Source organism: Equus asinus, chromosome 1 (genome assembly GCF_041296235.1).
Source record: "Equus asinus isolate D_3611 breed Donkey chromosome 1, EquAss-T2T_v2, whole genome shotgun sequence".
NCBI lineage: Eukaryota > Metazoa > Chordata > Mammalia > Perissodactyla > Equidae > Equus > Equus asinus.
The window spans coordinates 135,747,515-135,766,495 of record NC_091790.1 but is presented as its reverse complement, the minus strand read 5'-3'; the positions used below and the strand labels follow the sequence as shown (position 1 = coordinate 135,766,495).

General features: G+C 36.8%; 1 protein-coding gene across 4 annotated transcripts in view; it reads right to left on the bottom strand.

Annotated features, from left to right (window-relative positions):
* ANKIB1 (ankyrin repeat and IBR domain containing 1) overlaps nucleotides 1-18,981 on the bottom strand; it is a 135,507-nt gene that overhangs the window by 43,308 nt on the left and 73,218 nt on the right. For all 4 annotated transcript variants that reach the window (XM_014842944.3, XM_014842945.3, XM_070508332.1 and 1 more), the window contains 3 exons: nucleotides 16,303-16,420; nucleotides 8,550-8,758; nucleotides 6,776-6,864 (listed from right to left, as the gene is read on the bottom strand). In XM_014842944.3, the coding sequence (XP_014698430.1) occupies nucleotides 6,776-6,864; nucleotides 8,550-8,758; nucleotides 16,303-16,420 (416 nt within the window). The remainder of the gene's footprint in view (nucleotides 1-6,775; nucleotides 6,865-8,549; nucleotides 8,759-16,302; nucleotides 16,421-18,981) is intronic.

Here is an 18,981-nt window from a genome sequence, read left to right as displayed (position 1 = left end):
CAGTTGCATTTAAGAAGGTCCTTGAGGGAGTAATAAACATTATTAATTATGGATTATTAATAAATTTTACTGATTATTTATTTTATTAAATCTTAACCCATGGGTACCCATTTTTTGGGTATTCTGTGCAAAGAAATGAGAAGCAAGCATAATGACCTTCTGCTGCATACCAAGGCATGATAGTTGTCTCAGGAAATTAATTGTTCAAGCTACAAGTAGACTTGCCTGCTTTTATCATGGGACATTATTTTTATTTGAAAGAACAACTATAAACAATGATTATTCAGACTTGGGTATATGGTAAACTTTTTAAACAAATGCATTAAGTGAGCCTGCCACATCAAGGAAAAAAGTTGATGGTATTTGTTGCCAATGATAAAATTCAAGCCTTCAAGTAGAAAGTAGAATTTTGAAAAACTCTTATCTGCTATTGTGACCTTCTCAGCTTCCCAATATTTAGAGACTTTTCTGATGACACTGGTGGTGATATTAACTAATGTGATTTTTTTTTACTACAATATGTATGTGAAATACATTAACATTGGAAGATCTACGTAACCCATTGAGCCAATATTTTCAAAATGATGTTACAAGACCATGCATGGGTAAAAGATCCAGTAAAAGTGCAGGATAGACCAATGGATTTTAATGTAAAGAGTACAAAAAGTCTATTGATATGGTTTCAGATTTTACACTGCAACTAACGATTAAGAAAACTATCACTTGTTGAGTTTTGATGTATATCAAAGAGTATCCACACTTATCTGAATAGGCTGTTAATATACTTTTCTCTTTTCCATATACACATCTGTGTGAGGTCAGATTTTCTTTATAGATGTCAACCAGAACAATATATCATAATGGACCGAATGCAGAAGGAGACATAAGAATATGGCTTCTATTAAGCCATATACTAAGGAGATTTGCAAAAATGTAAAACAATACCACTACTAATTTTTTTACTGGAAATAGTTATTGTTCACAGTAAATGTTAACATATAATGAGTTTCTTACTGTTATTTTAAAATGAATAAACAAATATTAAATTTTTACAGTGTTAATTTCTAATATAGTATATATGGATAGATACCACCCATATAAAACGAAGTGCTTTGACGTCCTCAACAATTTTTTTCTTGTAATTAATTTCTAGCCTTATAGCATTATGATCAGTGAAGATGCTTGTTATTACTTCAATTTTTTTAAATTTGTAGAGGCTTGCCTTGTTTCCCAACATATGGTCTATCCTTGAGAATGTTCCATGTGCACTTGAGAAGAATGTGTATTCTGCTGTTTTAGGGTGAAGTGATCTATATATGTCTATTAAGTCCAATTGTTGTAGTTTTCCGTTTAGCTCCCCTATTTCCTTGTTGATTTTCTGTCTGGATGATCTGTCCATTAATGTGAGTGGGGTGTTGAGGTTCCCTACTATTATTGTGTTGTTTTTAACAATCTTCCTTTACGTCTGTTAATAGTTGCTTTATGAACCTTGGTGCTCTTATGTTGGGTGCATAGATATTTATAAGTGTTATTTCTTGATGAAGTGTCCCTTTGATCATTATATATTGTCCCTCTGTGTCTCTCTTTACCTGCCTTATTTTGAAATCCGTCTTGTCTGATTTAAGAATTGCAACACGTGCTTTCTTTTGCTTGCTATTAGCTTGAAGTATTCTCCTCCACCCCTTCACTCTGAGCCTGTGTTTGTCCTTGGGGTTGAGGTGTGTTTCCTGGAGGCAACAAATTGTTGGCTCTTGTTCTTTAATCCATTTTGCCACTCTGTGTCTTTTCATTGGAGAGTTCAATCCGTTTACATTGAGAGTATTATTGATACATGTGGACTTAATGCTGTCAATCTGTTGCTCATTATCCTGTTTTCCTGCGTTTCTTTTCCTGTGTGCCTTAGCCTACTCATTTAATATTGCAATTTCTTATGCTGGGTTTCTTAGATTTTTCCTTATTTATGTCTTGTGGCTCTGTTCTGTTTTTAGTTTAGTGGCTACCCTTAAATTTGTATTTAGAATCTCGTGTATAATATAATCTATTCTCTGGTGGTCTCTTACTTACTTGGCCTAGACTGATTTAGTCCCTTTGCTCTTCCCCTCCTAAATTATTATTTTCATTTCTTATTCTAACTCACATTATGAGTTTGTAGTTAGAGTGATAAGATCGTCTTTGCTTTGGTAGTTTCCTTACCTTTGTCCTAATGCTGTAGTTGAATATTTGCTATCCTATTCTGGTCCTATCTATCTGTCTTCCTACTCTGTGGTTTGTGACCCTTTTCTCCCTTTTTTCTTTTTTCATGTATGAGAGCCTTCTTGAGGATTTCTTGTAGTGGAGGACTTTTGGTTACAAATTCCCTTAACTTTTGTTTGTCTGGAAAAGATTTAATTTCTCCCTCATATCTGAAGGATATTCTTGCTGGATAGAGTATTCTTGGCTGAAGATTTTTATCTTTTAAAGTTTTGAATATGTTACTCCCTTCTCTCCTAGCTTGTAAGGTTTCTGTAGAGAAATCTGCTGAAAGTCTGAAAGGAGTTCCTTTGTAGGTTATTTTCTTCTGCCTTGCTGCCCTGAGTATTCTTTCTTTGTCTTTCCTTTTTGCCATTTTTACTACTACATGCCTTGCAGTAGATCTTTTTGCATTGACAAATCTAGGAGATCTGAAAGCTTCCTCTACACACATTTCTCCCTCAATCCCCAGATTTGGGAAGTGTCTCTTCTATAATTTCATTAAGCACATTTTCTACTCCATTTTCCTTTTCCACATTCTCGGGAATTCCTATGATCCTTAAATTCTTTCTCCTCATTGAATCCGCTATCTCTCGGAGATTTTCCTCATTCTTTTTAATTCTTAGTTCTCTTTCTTCCTCTGTCTGGAGCCATTCAGCCTGTCTATCTTCGATTATGCTAATTTGCTCCTCTATGGTGTCTACACGGGCATTCAGGGAATCTGTATTCTGTTTTATCTGGTCCATTGTGTTTTTCATCTCTAGTAATTCTGTTTGATTCTTCTTTATAGTTTCAATCTCTTTTGTGAAGTAACTCCAGAACTCATTGGCTTGTTTCTCTATCTTTCTCTCTAGCTCACTGAGTTTTCTGATTATAGCTACTCCGAACTCCTTATCACTTAGTTTACCTATTTCCAAGTCCTCAGGACTTAATTCCATGTTTTTATTGTTTTCCTTTTGGTCTGGAGCTTTTATAAACTGCTGGATTGTAGAGGAGCGGTTTTTTCACATGATGGTAGAATTTGGTTGCAGTTACAGCCTGTTGCCACTAGATGGGGGTCGAGAACTGCATGTTCTGAGCTCTCTGCCTTCGGGCAAGATGGCGGCGCCCAGCACGGTTTGCTGGGGGGGAGGGGCTGTTTTTCTCACATGCCAATCTGGATTCAGATCAGTTCTGTTATCTGGTCTCCCGGGGTCCTGGCTTTATGGGGTCCCCGCGCACGGAAGCTCTCCCCTGTCAGCGGGTTTCCACTGTACCGGCGGCGGGAGTCATGGATGATCCCCTGGTCATGCGGCCCCTCCCCCGCTCCTTCCCGCACCCGCGGCAGCGATCCCAGTCCCTAGGAAAGGGAGAGAAGTTCTCTCTTACCCCGTTCCAGCTCTTCCGAGGCCGGCTGCAGCCTCTCCATCCTCTGTCTTTTTGGTGCTGTAGGTCTCTGATGGTCTGGCATTAGGTTTATTAGCTGAAATTCAGTTTTTTCCAATCCTTTGTTGTAGTTTGGAGGGGAGAGAGTCCCGGGTCAGCTCACCCCGCCATTTTGCCAAAGCCTTACTCCCCAACTCTCATTTCTTGAGAGAGAAATGGGCTTCTAACTTACTGAAGCCATTTTTGTTGTTCCTCAACAATTTTTAAGACAGTAAAGTGGTCTTGAGACTAAAAGTTAGAGAACTGCTAACTGTAGAGTTCCCTTTTTCACATAACAGGATCCTCTTTCTTTTAGCTATGAAGAGGTTCCCTGGGAAGTTGGATATAATTTATCTTAATACTTATACTCCCCTGTCAAAGTGCAGTTTGCTTAGACATAGTTACAATATGATTTATTTACTATATGTTTTATGTATTCTAAATACATCACAGCAGATGTAATTACCTCTGCCAATTAAATGACAGAACTGAGATCTCATTGAAGATAGGATCATTTCTCTATATAATAGCCATGCTATTAATCCTCATCAAGATATAATTTCCCACTAAATTTATAAGCAGAACATGAAGTTGATGACTGTTAGTAAAAGAGAGAAGTATGGGGCAAACTTCACCTATATCTTTATCTTGTAGGTCAGCTTTACAGGTTATATCGTAGATCGGTTCTCTTGCTTATTACCATGCTTAGGGAGATGATAATAACTAACATTTATTGAGTGGTTACTATGTGCCAGGCCCTGTTCTAAGCATTTGATATATATTAAGTCATTTAATAATAAACTAATAATAATCCTATGAAGTACTTATTATTATCACCATTTTATAGATTAAGAAATTGAGGCACAGTGAGGTACCACTTACCTAAATCAACAAGTAATAAGCAGCAGGAAGGATATTCTATGTGAGGTAGAAAATAGTAATTTCTCTTTCATTTAAGCCCTGGGCATAGATGCTTCAAAGCATCTGGCTGGACTGAGGGATAAGGGGGTAGGGAAGAGTAAGATAAACTGATTTTTGAACTATCTAAGGACCCTTAAAAATTCTTCCTTGCTCCTTAAGACAGAGGAGTTTCTTTTCTATATGCCTCAGAGAGGACTGCAATTAATTTAAAAACAGTTTTATCAACAAATGAATCACCCAACCTGGAAGCTGTTTTACTGGTGCTTGATTTGACAAGAACTACCCGGCAGGAGTAGGGAGGAGAATCCTAGGTAGGCTGATAAGGTACCATGGGAAACAATTATTAGATCTTTCAAATTTAAATCTTACCATAAACTTCTTTTTTTTTTTTTTTTTAAAGATTTTATTTTTTCCTTTTTCTCCCCAAAGCCCCCCCGGTACATAGTTGTGTATTCTTCGTTGTGGGTTCTTCTAGTTGTGGCATGTGGGACGCTGCCTCAGCGTGGTCTGATGAGCAGTGCCATGTCCGCGCCCAGGATTCGAACCAACGAAACACTGGGCCGCCTGCAGCAGAGCGCGCGAACTTAACCACTCGGCCACGGGGCCAGCCCCTTACCATAAACTTCTTAAGGCTAGTCCTGTGACAGGAGTTTGGTGAGGTAGGTAAAGAAGTTCAAAAAAATTCAAGTAAATCTCTGGGGTGCTCGGTTTTCACACAGAAACCAAGGTCAACAGTAGCAAATTTGACAGCACCCAAATAATACAATACAGTTCACAAAAATATACAATTAACAATTTTAAGCTAAACAAAGTACTGTACCTGTGGAAGATTTTCTGCATCCAGAACTAGGTCAAAGTTTGCTTTGGATTGTGAGCTCTGCCCCTTGCTTCTTTCAGCTGTAGTTTACCTCTATCAGCTGTACTGATTTGATCCTATCTAATTAGACAGAGTCGTCTCTAGTCTATGTCTTAAAAAGAATGACCAGATATTCTTATTTGTCCTGATTTTTTAAAGCAGTAATTTTTTGCTCCTCGAAATGAAATCTTGTCTCATACCCCGATTTGTAAAACAGAGAAAGAAAATGTACTCAAAATAAAACCTGGGTGACAGAAAGATCAGTGGTTGCCTACAGATTGGAGGGAGGGGATGGTGGTGGGAAGATAAGAGAGATGCAGAAAGACAAGGGTGGGAGGAATTTCAAGGAGAAATGAGGAAACTTTTGGGGGTGATGGATATATTCATCATCTTGATTGTGGTAATAGTTTCATGGGTGTATATATGTCAAAGCTTATCAAATTATTTATCTTAAATATGTGGTTTATTGCATGTCAATTATACTCCAACAAAGCTGTTTACAAACACAAGAGAAAATCTGCTCCAGTTCTTGCTCTCTCAGCCAACACTGTGCTCCCCAGCTTCCTACACTTGGATCCAGTACTCCATGAAAAAGAACAGTTTGAAAACTTCTGATTTTTAAGATTTCCTTAAATAATAATGACATGCTTTGCTTAGGTCATCAATCAGTACATTTATGTGTCTCTAGAGATAACATGATATTGTATTGCTCAGTCTTCATTTTCTTTATAAAGCTCTCTCGAAAAGCGTAACATTAGAGCAAAGTTAATGGATAATAAGAAAGTATAAATCTTGGCAAGGTAATGGGAAGGAGACTGGAGATAAACATGAGAAGCAAAATAAATTTTCCATTTGTAATATATACTCAATGATGCCTGGGAGAGACATCTAACTGAACTGATTAAAAAGAAATATTAAATGTCCATATTTTACAGATTTTCAAGGCTATTTGCTTGTCACAAAAAGTTCAGAGACAGCATAAAAACAAATGCTTAAAAATTCTTTGGCTGTAAGAAACTGATTCTTGATATTTAGGTATAGGCTTAAAATTTACATTAGATGTAATATAAATTAAGATACTAGGAGAACTTATTTACGTATACCTGCTTTGTTCCCAAAAGTATCTTATATTAAGCCAAATAACATTAATTACTAAATTAAATAATTTAACTAAGTTAATAGATTAGAAGATGTCAAAATAAGAAAAGCAAAATTCTTCCTTAGTAGTAAAGTATAATATATTTCAGTCTAACTCTGAAACCAATATACATAATCCATATCATTAAATATTGAAAGCAAGCAATTTTATTACCAAATTAGGGTGCTGTGATGCAGTAAGAAATACTAAGGTGCACATATACTCACGACTCCCAACATCCTCTACAAAAGTCATGTCCACAGGGCATATCCACTGGGTCTTCAAATACAGAAATGCTGCACATACAAATGTCACACTGGAGATGAAGAAGAACAATGATTTAAACAAAGCCACACTTTGGAGAGAAAACAATATATTCATTTGTTCATTAGTTTAAGGCAAAAAACTAGTGTAGTAATTATAAAAAGTGTTTCATACTTATAAAGGAAGTTAAAGTTAGTGTGCCTACCTTTGAATAATAAATATCATGCCTACCTCATTATAAACTGTTGTGGGATTTAAATGTTTTAATGTAAAAGTCAAACACTTAAATTCCAAATTTATGCATTAAATTAATAAGCAACTACACATTTGGAAAAGGAAGTACAAGAAACAAATCATTACAATCTATTCAGGTCAAGATCAAATTGCCTGTTGCAAAATAACCACTTCCAATATCAGTCCTTCACTCTCTACTCCCCTCAGAAGATCTACAGAAACAGGGTAACTTTGTTTTTTCATTACAGCAACTCAGGATATTCAGAGCAGCAATTTAAGGATTTCTACCCAGGGAACTCTGCTACAAAACACTGTATTTTCTCAACAATGACTTACTAGAAGCAAACATTATAATGGTACAGACACGAACTACAGAAGTAGAATTGTTTTCCAAGAAGGCCTAGACAAAACCTGGAGTGCTTTCATATGAGTGGCTGAATCATTCAAGAAACGCCAAGATTTCCTATAACAGTACACCAATGGTATGCCAATTAAAAATGCAGAAAACAGTAGTATTGTTTCTCAGGAAAAAACAAACATTTATTCTAGAAATGTATCTAGATGACAAACTCCGGAAGGTTTACTGAACCAAATCCATAACTATCAATATATTATAAATGCCTACAAGAAAACAAAAAACACAGTTTCGTATGTTTGGTTTAAAGTGCCTATTACAAACTTAACTTTTAACATTTCAGTGTGGTGTGTTTAAAACTTTAAGCAACTGGAGCTTTTTTTTTTTTTTTTTGGGTGAGGAAGATTGTCCCTGAGCTAACATCTGTGCCCATCTTCCTCTATCTTGTATGTGGGATGCCACCACAGCATGGCTTGATGAGTGGTGTGTAGGTCCACACCCAGGATCCTAACCCATGAACCCTGGGCTGCCAAAGCAGAGCATGCAAACTTAACCACTACACCACTGGGCCGGCTCCTAAGCAAGTGGAGCTTTTTTCTTTCTCTCTTTTTTTTTTTTTGAGGAAGATTAGCCCTGAGCTAACAGCCACCAACCCTCCTCTTTTTGCTGAGGAAGACTGGCCGTGAGCTAAAATCTGTGCCCACCTTCCTCTACTTTATATGTGGGACACCGGCCACAGGCATGGCTTGACAACTGGTGCACAGGTCTGCACCTGGGATCTGAACCAGTGAACCCCAGGCTGCCGAAGCAGAATGTGTGACCTTAATCGCTGCGCCACCGGGCCGGCCCCAGCAAGTGGAGCTTTTAAGTGAAAATATAGTAGATGGTTTTCTCAAAGTCTTTTATGTTTTCTGTTTTGAAATGAGAAAAGAAAACCTTTTGTTTTTCAATCTGTAATTCAGAGATCACAAAAATATTCTGTGATAATGAATATTTACCAAAGCATGAAATAATTGAACCCATTAAGAAGGGTATAGGATTCAATTACAAGAACATGACTAGAGATTCCATGAAACAATATTAAATAATTCAAAAGCTAAAAGACTAAACACAAAACCATGAGCAGTACATTGAATACCAAACCATACCAAACTGGTGTCCAAATCCCCAGGAGATAAACTGATTTCATCTGGAGAGGTGACAGAAGAGCGTGTAGTCCTTGGAGTTCTTGGAGAAGGGAGTGTGTCCCAGGCATTATACCCACTTGGTGGTGGAGTTGGCATTTGAACACCTGATCGTTGGCAGCAGTTCTCTGGGTTGGACATCCAAGCTTCAAGTAATTTCTCCCTGTCCCAGTCTTTAAGAAAAATGAAATAGATATCTCTCAAAAAAGAGAAAATATGGTGATTTTTTTTAAAGATTTTTTATTTTTCCTTCTTCTCCCCAAAGCCCCCTGCTATATAGTTGTATATATTTTTAGTTGTGAGTCCTTCTAGTTGTGGCATGTGGGACGCTGCCTCAGCGTGGCCTGATGAGCGGTGCCATGTCCGTGCCCAGGATCCGAACCGGCGAAACCCTGGGCCACCAAATCGGAGAGCATGAACTTAACCACTCGGCCATGGGGCAAGCCTCTATGGCGACGTTTTAAGAGCTTGTTAGTAACAAAAGAAAGTGAGGATGAATTAAAGAAATATAGGTCATCTAAGGAAGAAAAGTTATTTAAATGTCAAGGTAGTCATTGCAAATGATATTCAGGTATGTCATATATTAATATTTTTAAAGGAAATTTAAACTTTTATAATCTACTGAGGCTTATAACCCTGTCAATATCTAACAATACCATCAAAACTTCCAGTCATTTCTACCAATCATCAAAAGATGTGGCTCACACATCACTTTTAGAATTTGATAAATTTTTGTTGGCATAAGTTTGATTTAGCCATTTTACTCTTTCAAAAAATATGTAATTTTGCAATTGGCCTCACTGGTTTCAAGTTGTAAAATGATTACACAGCTCACTATAAACATGTCAAAATGCCAACAAGAAGTCCTAAAAATCATTTGGTAAGCAGCTTGAAAACAGAAGGAACTTCTGAAGGGATTATAGTTATAAATACAGTTTTGGTGAATTAGTATAAATTCTGTATTAAGTAAGCTCGAATCTGGTATAACTAAAAAAGAGGGCTGGCCCCATGGCCGAGTGGTTAAGTTCACAAGCTCCGCTGTGGTGGCCCAGGGTTTCGCAAGTTCAGATCCTGGGCACGGACATGGCACTGCTCGTCAGGCCACGTTGAGGCGGTGTCCCACAAGCCACAACCAGAAGGACCTGCAACTAAGATATACAACTATGTACCGGGGAGATTTGGGGAGATAAAGTAGAAAAAAAAAGATTGACAACAGTTGTTAGTTCAGGTGTCAATCTTAAAAAAAAAAAAGATTATCTCCTATGAACACTTTTAAAATAGCCAAGTGAAGCATGTTATTATAAAGTCCAGAGCCATAAAAACCTAACTCTTTAAAAACAATAAACTAAAATATCCAATTATTTTGCTAGGTGTGATAGTTCTGTAAAGTTACAGAATATCATGCTGTGGTTTGGGGGGATAAAAAATAAGATTGGGGGGCTGGCCCCGTGGCTGAGTAGTTAAGTTCGCGTGCTCCACTGCAGGCGGCCCAGTGTTTCGTTGGTTCGAATCCTGGGTGCGGACGTGGCACTGCTCATCCAACCACGCTGAGGCAGCATCCCACATACCACAACTAGAAGGACCCACAACGAAGAATATACAACTATGTACCAGGGGGCTTTGGGGAGAAAAAGGAAAAAATAAAATCTTTAAAAAAAATAATAAGATTGGAAATAGGGGTCAGATTACAAAGAGGAAGAAAAATTCAACAACTGAAAAAAACTGCATTTGAGTACATTCCAGGAAATGTTGCTAAATGGACCTCAGTGTTTTAATAGGTCATTATTACTCACTTAGAAAGTTAAAATACTTTTCTTAGAACAGTATGATTATTTTTTAAAAGACTCCATTATGTCACTTTTCAATAAAGGAAAAAGAGAACTATTATAATTTGCATACACAGATATTAAATATGCTAAATTTTAGTCTTATCTACTACAAATATTTTTCAGCACAATTTCTGTTTGGATTCTATCACATCATTCATTTAGCAAATATTTACTGAATGCCTTTTATGTGGCATGTACTATGTCAGGCAGTAGCGATACAATGGGAGGAAAAACTAGGCACGGTTCCTGCCTTCATGGAACTTACGCTCTAGAAAGGAGAAAGACATTAAGTAAAATCAACACAGAAAAAACAAGTCATCTGGGGGCTGGTCCTGCAGCCAAGTGGTTAAGTTCACGAGCTCCACTTTGGCGGCCCAGGGTTTCGCCGGTTCAGATCCTGGGCGCGGACATGGCACCACTCATCAGGCCATGTTGAGGCAGTGTCCCATATGCCACAACTAGGAAGGACCCACAACTAAAAAAATATGCAACTATATACTGGGGGGAGTTAGGGAGAAAAAGCAGAAAAAAAAAAAAAAAGAAGATTGGCAACAGTTGTTAACTCAGGTGCCAATCTTTCAAAAAAAAAAAAAAAAATCATCACTGTCAGAAGCACCATGAAGAGAATCCCAGTCAGGGAGGTCAGAGAGGGTGACTGAGGATACAGCCAGGAACAGACCTCTGAAGGATGAGTGGGCATTAACTTGGTAAAAGAGAGAGGAAAAGACATTCTAAACAGATGGTACATGGTATGTTCAAAGGCCTTGTGGCAGCAGGGAACGTGGCATCCTTGTGAAATTAAAATGATCAACGCAGCTGGAGCACGGAGACCAAAGGGGAAGCACTGTGTGAGATGAGGCTGAAGAAACAGGCAGGGGCTAGACCACGCAGAACTTTTTAATAACACTTCTATCATCAGCTTAGGAGTGATAGGAAATCAGTGAAAAGCTGGACTTGGGGTTAGGAAGGACAGGTTGTCATGATTAGATTTGAAAAGATCATTCTGAGTACAGTATGGAAAAACAAATACACAAAAAAACTGGATACGGCAAGAGTGGAGGGAAGGTAGACCACATAGCAAGCTATTGGGTAATATACATGAGAGATGATGGCAGCTAGGGCCAGATGGTTGGTTGCAGCAGAGATGAAGAGAAAGGGAGAAGTTTAAGATTTGGGAGGTGAAATAGACAATTTGGTGACAACAGGATATAGGGTCTGAAGGAGAGGAAATGTCAAAGTTAGTATCTCAGGTTTACCCAGTTGGTTAGTTGGTTCTGCCATCTATGCAAATAGGGAATACTAGAGAATCAGGTACAGGGAAGAGCATGATTTCAGTCTTATACATGATGTTTCAGGTGCTTTTGAGATATCTTAGAGGTGCTTTCAAATAGGCAGTTATACATAAGAGTTCAGAAAGAGGTCTAGTTCAGAGGGAGAAATCTATACCTAGAAAAGCCTTGAAAGAAGATATCATTTTCTAGAAAGAGAGCAGAGTGAGAAGATGTGGATCACTGATGTTTGATTGCCCAAAGAAGACAATTAGTCTCCAAAGGAGCTTAAAAAATACTTCAATATAAATTTATTCTAAGCATAAGCCAATTAGCTTTGGTCTTATTATTTTGTAAATTTTACTTATTTTCTCATTAGGTAGCATTCAATTATATAAATTACTTTTGTTACTGAGGAAATACTCAGAGAATGACCTTTGTATTCCTAACAGAGCGTTCCTCAAAATTCAATTACTACTTAGTAAATACTGCCAAACATTTCTGTCTTCTGCTTAATCCAGATCAACTTCATTACTTTGGGACTAAATTTGACAACAGATAATATAATACTCAAATTTATTTTCCTGTGTAAAGCTGAATACATGTTACCAAGGATACAATCTATAAATCTTCCAAATAGTTCAGTTTAATAGCTCTGAAACAGAGCCTATCCTAGTTTGAGAGCAATTCGTGTAAACCGTAGCTCTGTGCACTATTTTATTTACTAACATCATTTATCTCTGCAAATCTTATTTGATTATCAAATGTCACTGATATTACCTAAACAATATACAAGAGATGTCCATTTGAAAACCTGCATTAGCCTCTATTTATTTCTTAATAGGGAAATGAAATATAGAACTCTTCAGTTATCAAAAAAGCTATCACATTGGGGCTGGCCCAGTGGTGAGGTAGTTAAGTTCGTGCTCTCTGCTTCGGCAGCCTGGGGTTTGCAAGTTCAGATCCTGGGCGTGGACCTACACACTGCTCATCAAGCCATGCTGTGGTGGCATCCCACATACAAAATAGAGGAAGACTGGCACAGACGTTAGCTCAGGGACAACCTTCCTCAAGCAAAAATAGGAAGACTGGCAATGGATGTTAGCTCGGAGATAATCTTCCTCACCAAAAAAAAAAAATTTATCACATAATAGACAAATGCCAAGTAGGAAAATTCAATTAGATATGACCTTATTAGAACTGATCCCTATTATGTGAAAGAAGTAACTTAGGGAAGTATCAATGGAGTAAAAATAGAGTTGACCATTTAATAATTCTTGATTAAACATATACAAACAAGTAGAGATAAAAATGTTCCCTTTATTTCCTTAAAGATTGGCACCTCAGCTAACAACTGTTGTCAATCTTCTTTTTTTTTTTCCTTTTTCTTCTTCTCCCCAAATCCCTCAAGTACCTAGTTGTGTATTTTAGTTGTAGGTCCTTCTAGTTGAGCTATGTGGGATGCCGTCTCGGCATGGCCTGATGAGTGGTGCCATGTCTGCACCCAGGATCCGAACCAGCAAAACCCCAGGCTGCTGAAGTAGACCACGTGAACTTAACCACTTGGCCACAGGGCCAGCCTAAACATGTTCCTTTCAATTACAATAAAATTACCGGTAAAGTTAGCCTTAGATTCTATATAATATTCTAACTGAGAGTCATTATACATTATATCATCTAGCTGAATGTAGATACCTGTAGCAGAAATGGCTTTAATTACACAAAAATGCTGCAGTGTAGAACTGTTGCTTACAGTTAAAGGTGGGCATGTAGCTGAATTCTGGCCAATGGAATATGTGTAGGAGTGATACATATGCCATTTCCAGGACTGGCTCAAAAAACTTCCCACACTTATTTCTCCATGCTCTTTTCCCTTTCTGACTGGTTGGCTGGAATGGAGATAATCCCTAGGGCAACCTCAGAAGCCATTTTAAGATGGCAGAGTCTCAGGGACCTTTTTTTTTTTCCCCGAGGAAGATTAGCCCTGAGCCAACTACCCCCAGTCCTCTTCTTTTTTTGCTGAGGAAGCCTGGCCCTGAGCTAACATCTGTGCCCATCTTCCTCTACTTTATATGTGGGACGCCTACCACAGCATGGCTTGCCAAGAAGTGCCATGTATGCACCCGGGATCCGAACCGGCGAACCCCAGGCTGCCAAGAAGGGGAACGTGCGCACTTAACCGCTGTGCCACCAGGCCGGCCCCACCTTGAATAACTGTGTGGAGCAGAGTGCCTGTCCTACTCCTAACTTTAATGGAAAAGCTTTGGACTATTAAATGACTAATAAATGTTTACTGTGTTTGAGCCTACACTTTCGTTTCAGCAGTTAGCCTACCCTGACTAATGCACTGTCATGGTTCCCAATGATGAACAGCTTCCACTTTTCTGCCAGTTCTATGTTATATTTAAATGTACTCTCTGTATGTAAAATCTCAAGCAAAGAGTAGGGTATACTTTCTTGTGCTGTGAACCTTACCCTAAAGAAACACAATTTAAGGTATTTTGTGTTTCTTTACAGTTTTTATATTATGATTGTTAAGCATTATTACTGGCTAAAAAGAAAATATTTTATCTTTAAATTCTATAAAGCTGTTCTGAATTCCTTAGTTTCATTTTTGACCCAGGTCTAAATTTTTTTCCAAAGGATTTACTTCAAAGTTTATAAAGACGACAATGGAGAGATACAGTTTTATAATAAAAAGGTGAGTTTTCAAAAAATATATAAAGATTTCAGGTATATTATCTATTCTTTCTGTAACTATTTTCTGAGGGCTTAATGTATGTCAGATATTGTAGAAACAAACAAAAAACACCCCAAAAAAGCTGTCCTCTAAGAGCTTCTAGGTTAATGAAGAGGAAAAGCAAATAAACAGATTATTACAATATTGTATTTTAAGTGTATGACACATATATGTATGGGATATAACAGGAATAGACAGGAAGGGTCTCACTGTAGACTTGGGAACACATACTGAGAACAGGTTTCCTGGAACAGGTGATTGACGGCTCAGGTGAAGAAGCCTCGATCATGAAGGTGTACTAAAGAGTTGGATGGTTTTAAGTCTGTGGAGAGCCAGTGAACAGTTTTCAGCAGGGAGTGGCATGCTCAAATACGCATTTAAAAAAAATGGCCTAATGGCAATATGAAAAATTAATAGAGTGAAAGAGGAATGGCAACACTGGAGACTAGACTCAGGAGACTACAATTTAGATGAAAAATAACAACAGCCTGAATTTAAGTCAGTGGCAGAGGGAATGGAAAGAGCTAGAGAGGGTGGGGGAGGATAAGAGATATTTAGGAAGAGAAATGATGAGAGTGTGGTCAAATGTAGTAGAGATGGAGGAGTAAAATACAGCTTTCCAGTTTTTGGCTAGGCTAATTAGATAACCATTGATGCCCAAGTATCAAAACAGTGGGAGAAATGATGAGTTTGGGTGTGGACACCTAGACTGAGGAGAAAATGTTAAATAGACATTTAGAACAATAACCTCAAATGCTTTATTAAAGTCAGTGTATCTACAGATACACTACTATTTAGGTGGTTTTTGAAACCACTGGTTTCAGTACATAAATGTGCACAGCAATGTTTCTCAGAGAGTGGTCCACTTGGTAGGCTTGTTTACAATATCTCTTTCTATGCCTCATCCCTCACCTAATGACTTAGAATCTCTGGAAGCAGCCATAGGAATCTCTGGTTAGTTTCCCAGGCAATTCTTATTTATACTAAAATTTAAGAGCCACCGGTGTATAAAGTGGAAAAGAGTGTCAAGTATAGAACCCTGGGAAATATCAATATTAAAGGCAGTGATTCTAGAGGGTTATATACCAAATTATTCACAGTGCTGATCAAAGGATGATGAAATATGGAGTTATAGATTTATAGTGAAAATAGACAGGTAACCTCAATGACCGGACTAGAATAGCCACTTACCTTCCTCTTTTTAAAAATAATTTTTAAATCAGAAAAAACTTGTCTTTGAAACCAGCCAAACTGTCAAATACCAAGTGTGCAATGAGAGGGTTCAGCTCAGCATGTGACAACTCTCAGAACAGCTGCCTTAAGTACCACAGACAACTTACAACAAGCTGAGTACTTTTCCTAAGCAGAGTTGGTAATGTCCTCAAAAAAGAAACCTTAAGTGGGATAGAACATTCCTGTGTTGACTCTATAATTTCACTGTGTGCATTTCATGGTGAGAAACAGCTTTTATATAAAGTAAATACATGTGACAATACTGATAACATAATTGCTAGGTAGTTAATTGACTTTAGTAAAAATTATTGTCAAAACCAGGACTAGGACTATGGATTCCAATTCTCAACCCTGCTCGAATCACACACATTGCTAAAATTAGACAATGTATAAGCTGATTTACAACCTTGATTTTTAAAAAGAAATTTCCTATTTCTCTTCTATGATTTATAGCCAGTTTATTCCTCAAAATACAAAATGTTATAAGGATGCTGAGTACGCAGCAGCCTCTGCACAAAAAAACCCCTTTGCCTTGTTCACCAAACTACTTTATTTTATATTGAAATAATAAAATAGCCATCTTTTAACTCCGAAAAGTTTCAAAAGGCACTCATGTTATCAGAAGCATAAGACATTTCTTTCATTACCATGAGCTCGAAGTAAAGCTTCAGCAGTGAATAATGGAGCCTGAAGCATGTCTGCGGTTTCCACAATAAGCATATCTTTCAATTTACGTAGATCCTGAGGTCTTAATCCTTCATATGGCTTTGAAAAGAAGAAAAATAAAGTTAAATTAGCTATTATACTCTTAGGAAGTTCTAAATGACCATAAATAAATATGTCTGATTATCATTTATTTAATCTTCCAGTTTCAGTGTGGTTATTAAACTTTGAAAGGCTTTGTATGCGCCACTACCATAGACTGCAAACTGTTCTTTCACAAGTCTTTTTTAAGCTGGAAAGTAGATACCAGGGCTTGCGTACCTCACAAGTCTATAATGACAAGACCATTTTATACTTCAGTTTAAAAAATCTGTATAATATAAAAAAGTATTAGAAATAAAAACCTATAATCCCACCACTGAGCAATAATCATGATTAAAGTTCTCAAGTATTTTTATTCAGTCTTGTCTTTTCGTAAATTATTTGTGTGTGTATCTATGTGTGTTCATTTAGGCACAGTTTTAATCACTGAACCATAAAACATTTTATACTTATGAAGATCCAATTTGGATTGCTAGTGGGATTATATGATACTTACTAATCAATTTGGAGAGAAGTGGACCATGCCATACTACTCAGACTTCTTACTCATAAACATATTATCTGTTTATTCAAATGTTCGTTAATGCTTCTTAGTCATACGGGTACTGTATCACCTCAGATTTTTAATTCTCTTATCTTTTATCATTTTTTCTGCTTTCATCAGAAAACATAAAGAATAAAATTGCAAGTGTCTCACTATCCAGAAACAATTATTGATAACGTTTTTGCCATAATTGTTTCAAGTCTTTTTTTAAACAAAATGAAACAAAGGAAGCAAAACTTTCTAAAAGCTAAAAATAACCTGTGACATGTTTTCCCCATTACATTCCTCTAATTTTCTCCATCCTCACTTATGGCAATCACTATCGTGAATTTGATTTATAGCTGTCATGATTTTCTGGCATAACATTATATATATATCTCACTAGGCAATTTGCTTTTCTTTATTTTTATTCAATATTGCGTTTTTATTATTAATATTGATACACATACCTATTTTAATCCTTTAAACAGATGTAACCAGCTTACCGCACTAAGCAGAGAACTAAAGGCTATTGCTTAAAAGGCAGCAGAAATCCCCAAGTACTTATCAGAACAACCACCAGTGAGGCTGTCCTCTGGTAGCATCTGTCAGTCTCCAGACAGCTCTGGGCAGATAGCAAACCTCATCTATTGCAGTTGATTTTACAGATACTTTAGAATTAGATATTATCTTTATTTCTTGCTTTGTCTTTTTGGTATCATGGAAACCATTTCATCAATTCTTACTTAACCCCATACGACTGGGACTTTATTCACCAGGGATAATTTCTCTCAGTTGACATGGTAAATTTCCTGATCCTTAGCTGTCTTCTGGCAGGGATGCATAGATAAGCAAAGAGTGTATTAACGACAGAAAACACTGACAGACTTGACTGTGTAAAAATATGCCAAGATTTAAACATAAAAAGTGTATTACTTTTAATATATCTGGAATTTGTGACAATCAGTAAATTTAAAAAATTAAGTTATAAAAACACAAACATCCTTAAAATACAAACTCTTTACCTAGCAAATTGCCCAAGGTTAAAAACAAACCCAAACTCAATATGGTAAGGCTGTAGTGAGATGGCTCCTTGATATACTACGGGTAAAGATAAAAATTGGCACACCATTTAACAACCAAGCATCATATATCATGAACCTTTAAAACATTCATCTTTTGACCTAATAATTTTACTTGTAGGAATCTGTCCTAAGGTATAATCACAAATGTGGACAAAATGGGTCTTTTGCAACGTTACTTATAAAAGTGACAAAACGCAAGTAACCAAAACGTACATTAGGGGAGTTATAGGACATCTACATGTTAGAATAGTCAGCAGTCCTTTAAAATGACTTCCACAACAAGTTTGTAAATATCAAGAAGTGTTAAGGAAAAAAATCCTTACAGGATATAAAATATACAGTATCATCAGTGATGAAAAACAGAAGGCGATCTTGCAAAATATTACAAGTATTATTTATTAGTGGTAGAATAATGAATATTTTAAATTTTCATTCTGCTTCTTTTTATAAAGAGTATGTTTTACAGAAAAAAATTAATTAAAAAATAAAAGAAAAATCACTGGGAACGTTAAAGAGATTTCAACAATGGTGGAGCACACACTCAATCAGTCCAGGAAACAGCAGTGCTGTTCCTTTTCAAAATGATGGTGAAGACTTATGCTAAATGAATTTCATGTCACACTGCATTAATAGCCTATTGTACCTATATATGCATTCAGCTATACTACCAGGAATCTCTACATAGACCCATATTCTATGAATTTAATTAGAAAAAGAAATAAAAATTTAACCGTAACTACATATATATGAATATCATTAACTAAAAAAAAAAAAAAAAGAATGCAATTTAATCCAAACTATCCTTTCAAAAGCCTCTGAAATCACCATGTACAGTTTGCTTTTAAGCTAATTTATGAACCACACTTTCCCTACAAAAACCTAACAAACCCTTTATGGTTAAATTTGTAGTGCTCACTCCAGTATAGAAGTTACACCCTACGTTTAACATTGCT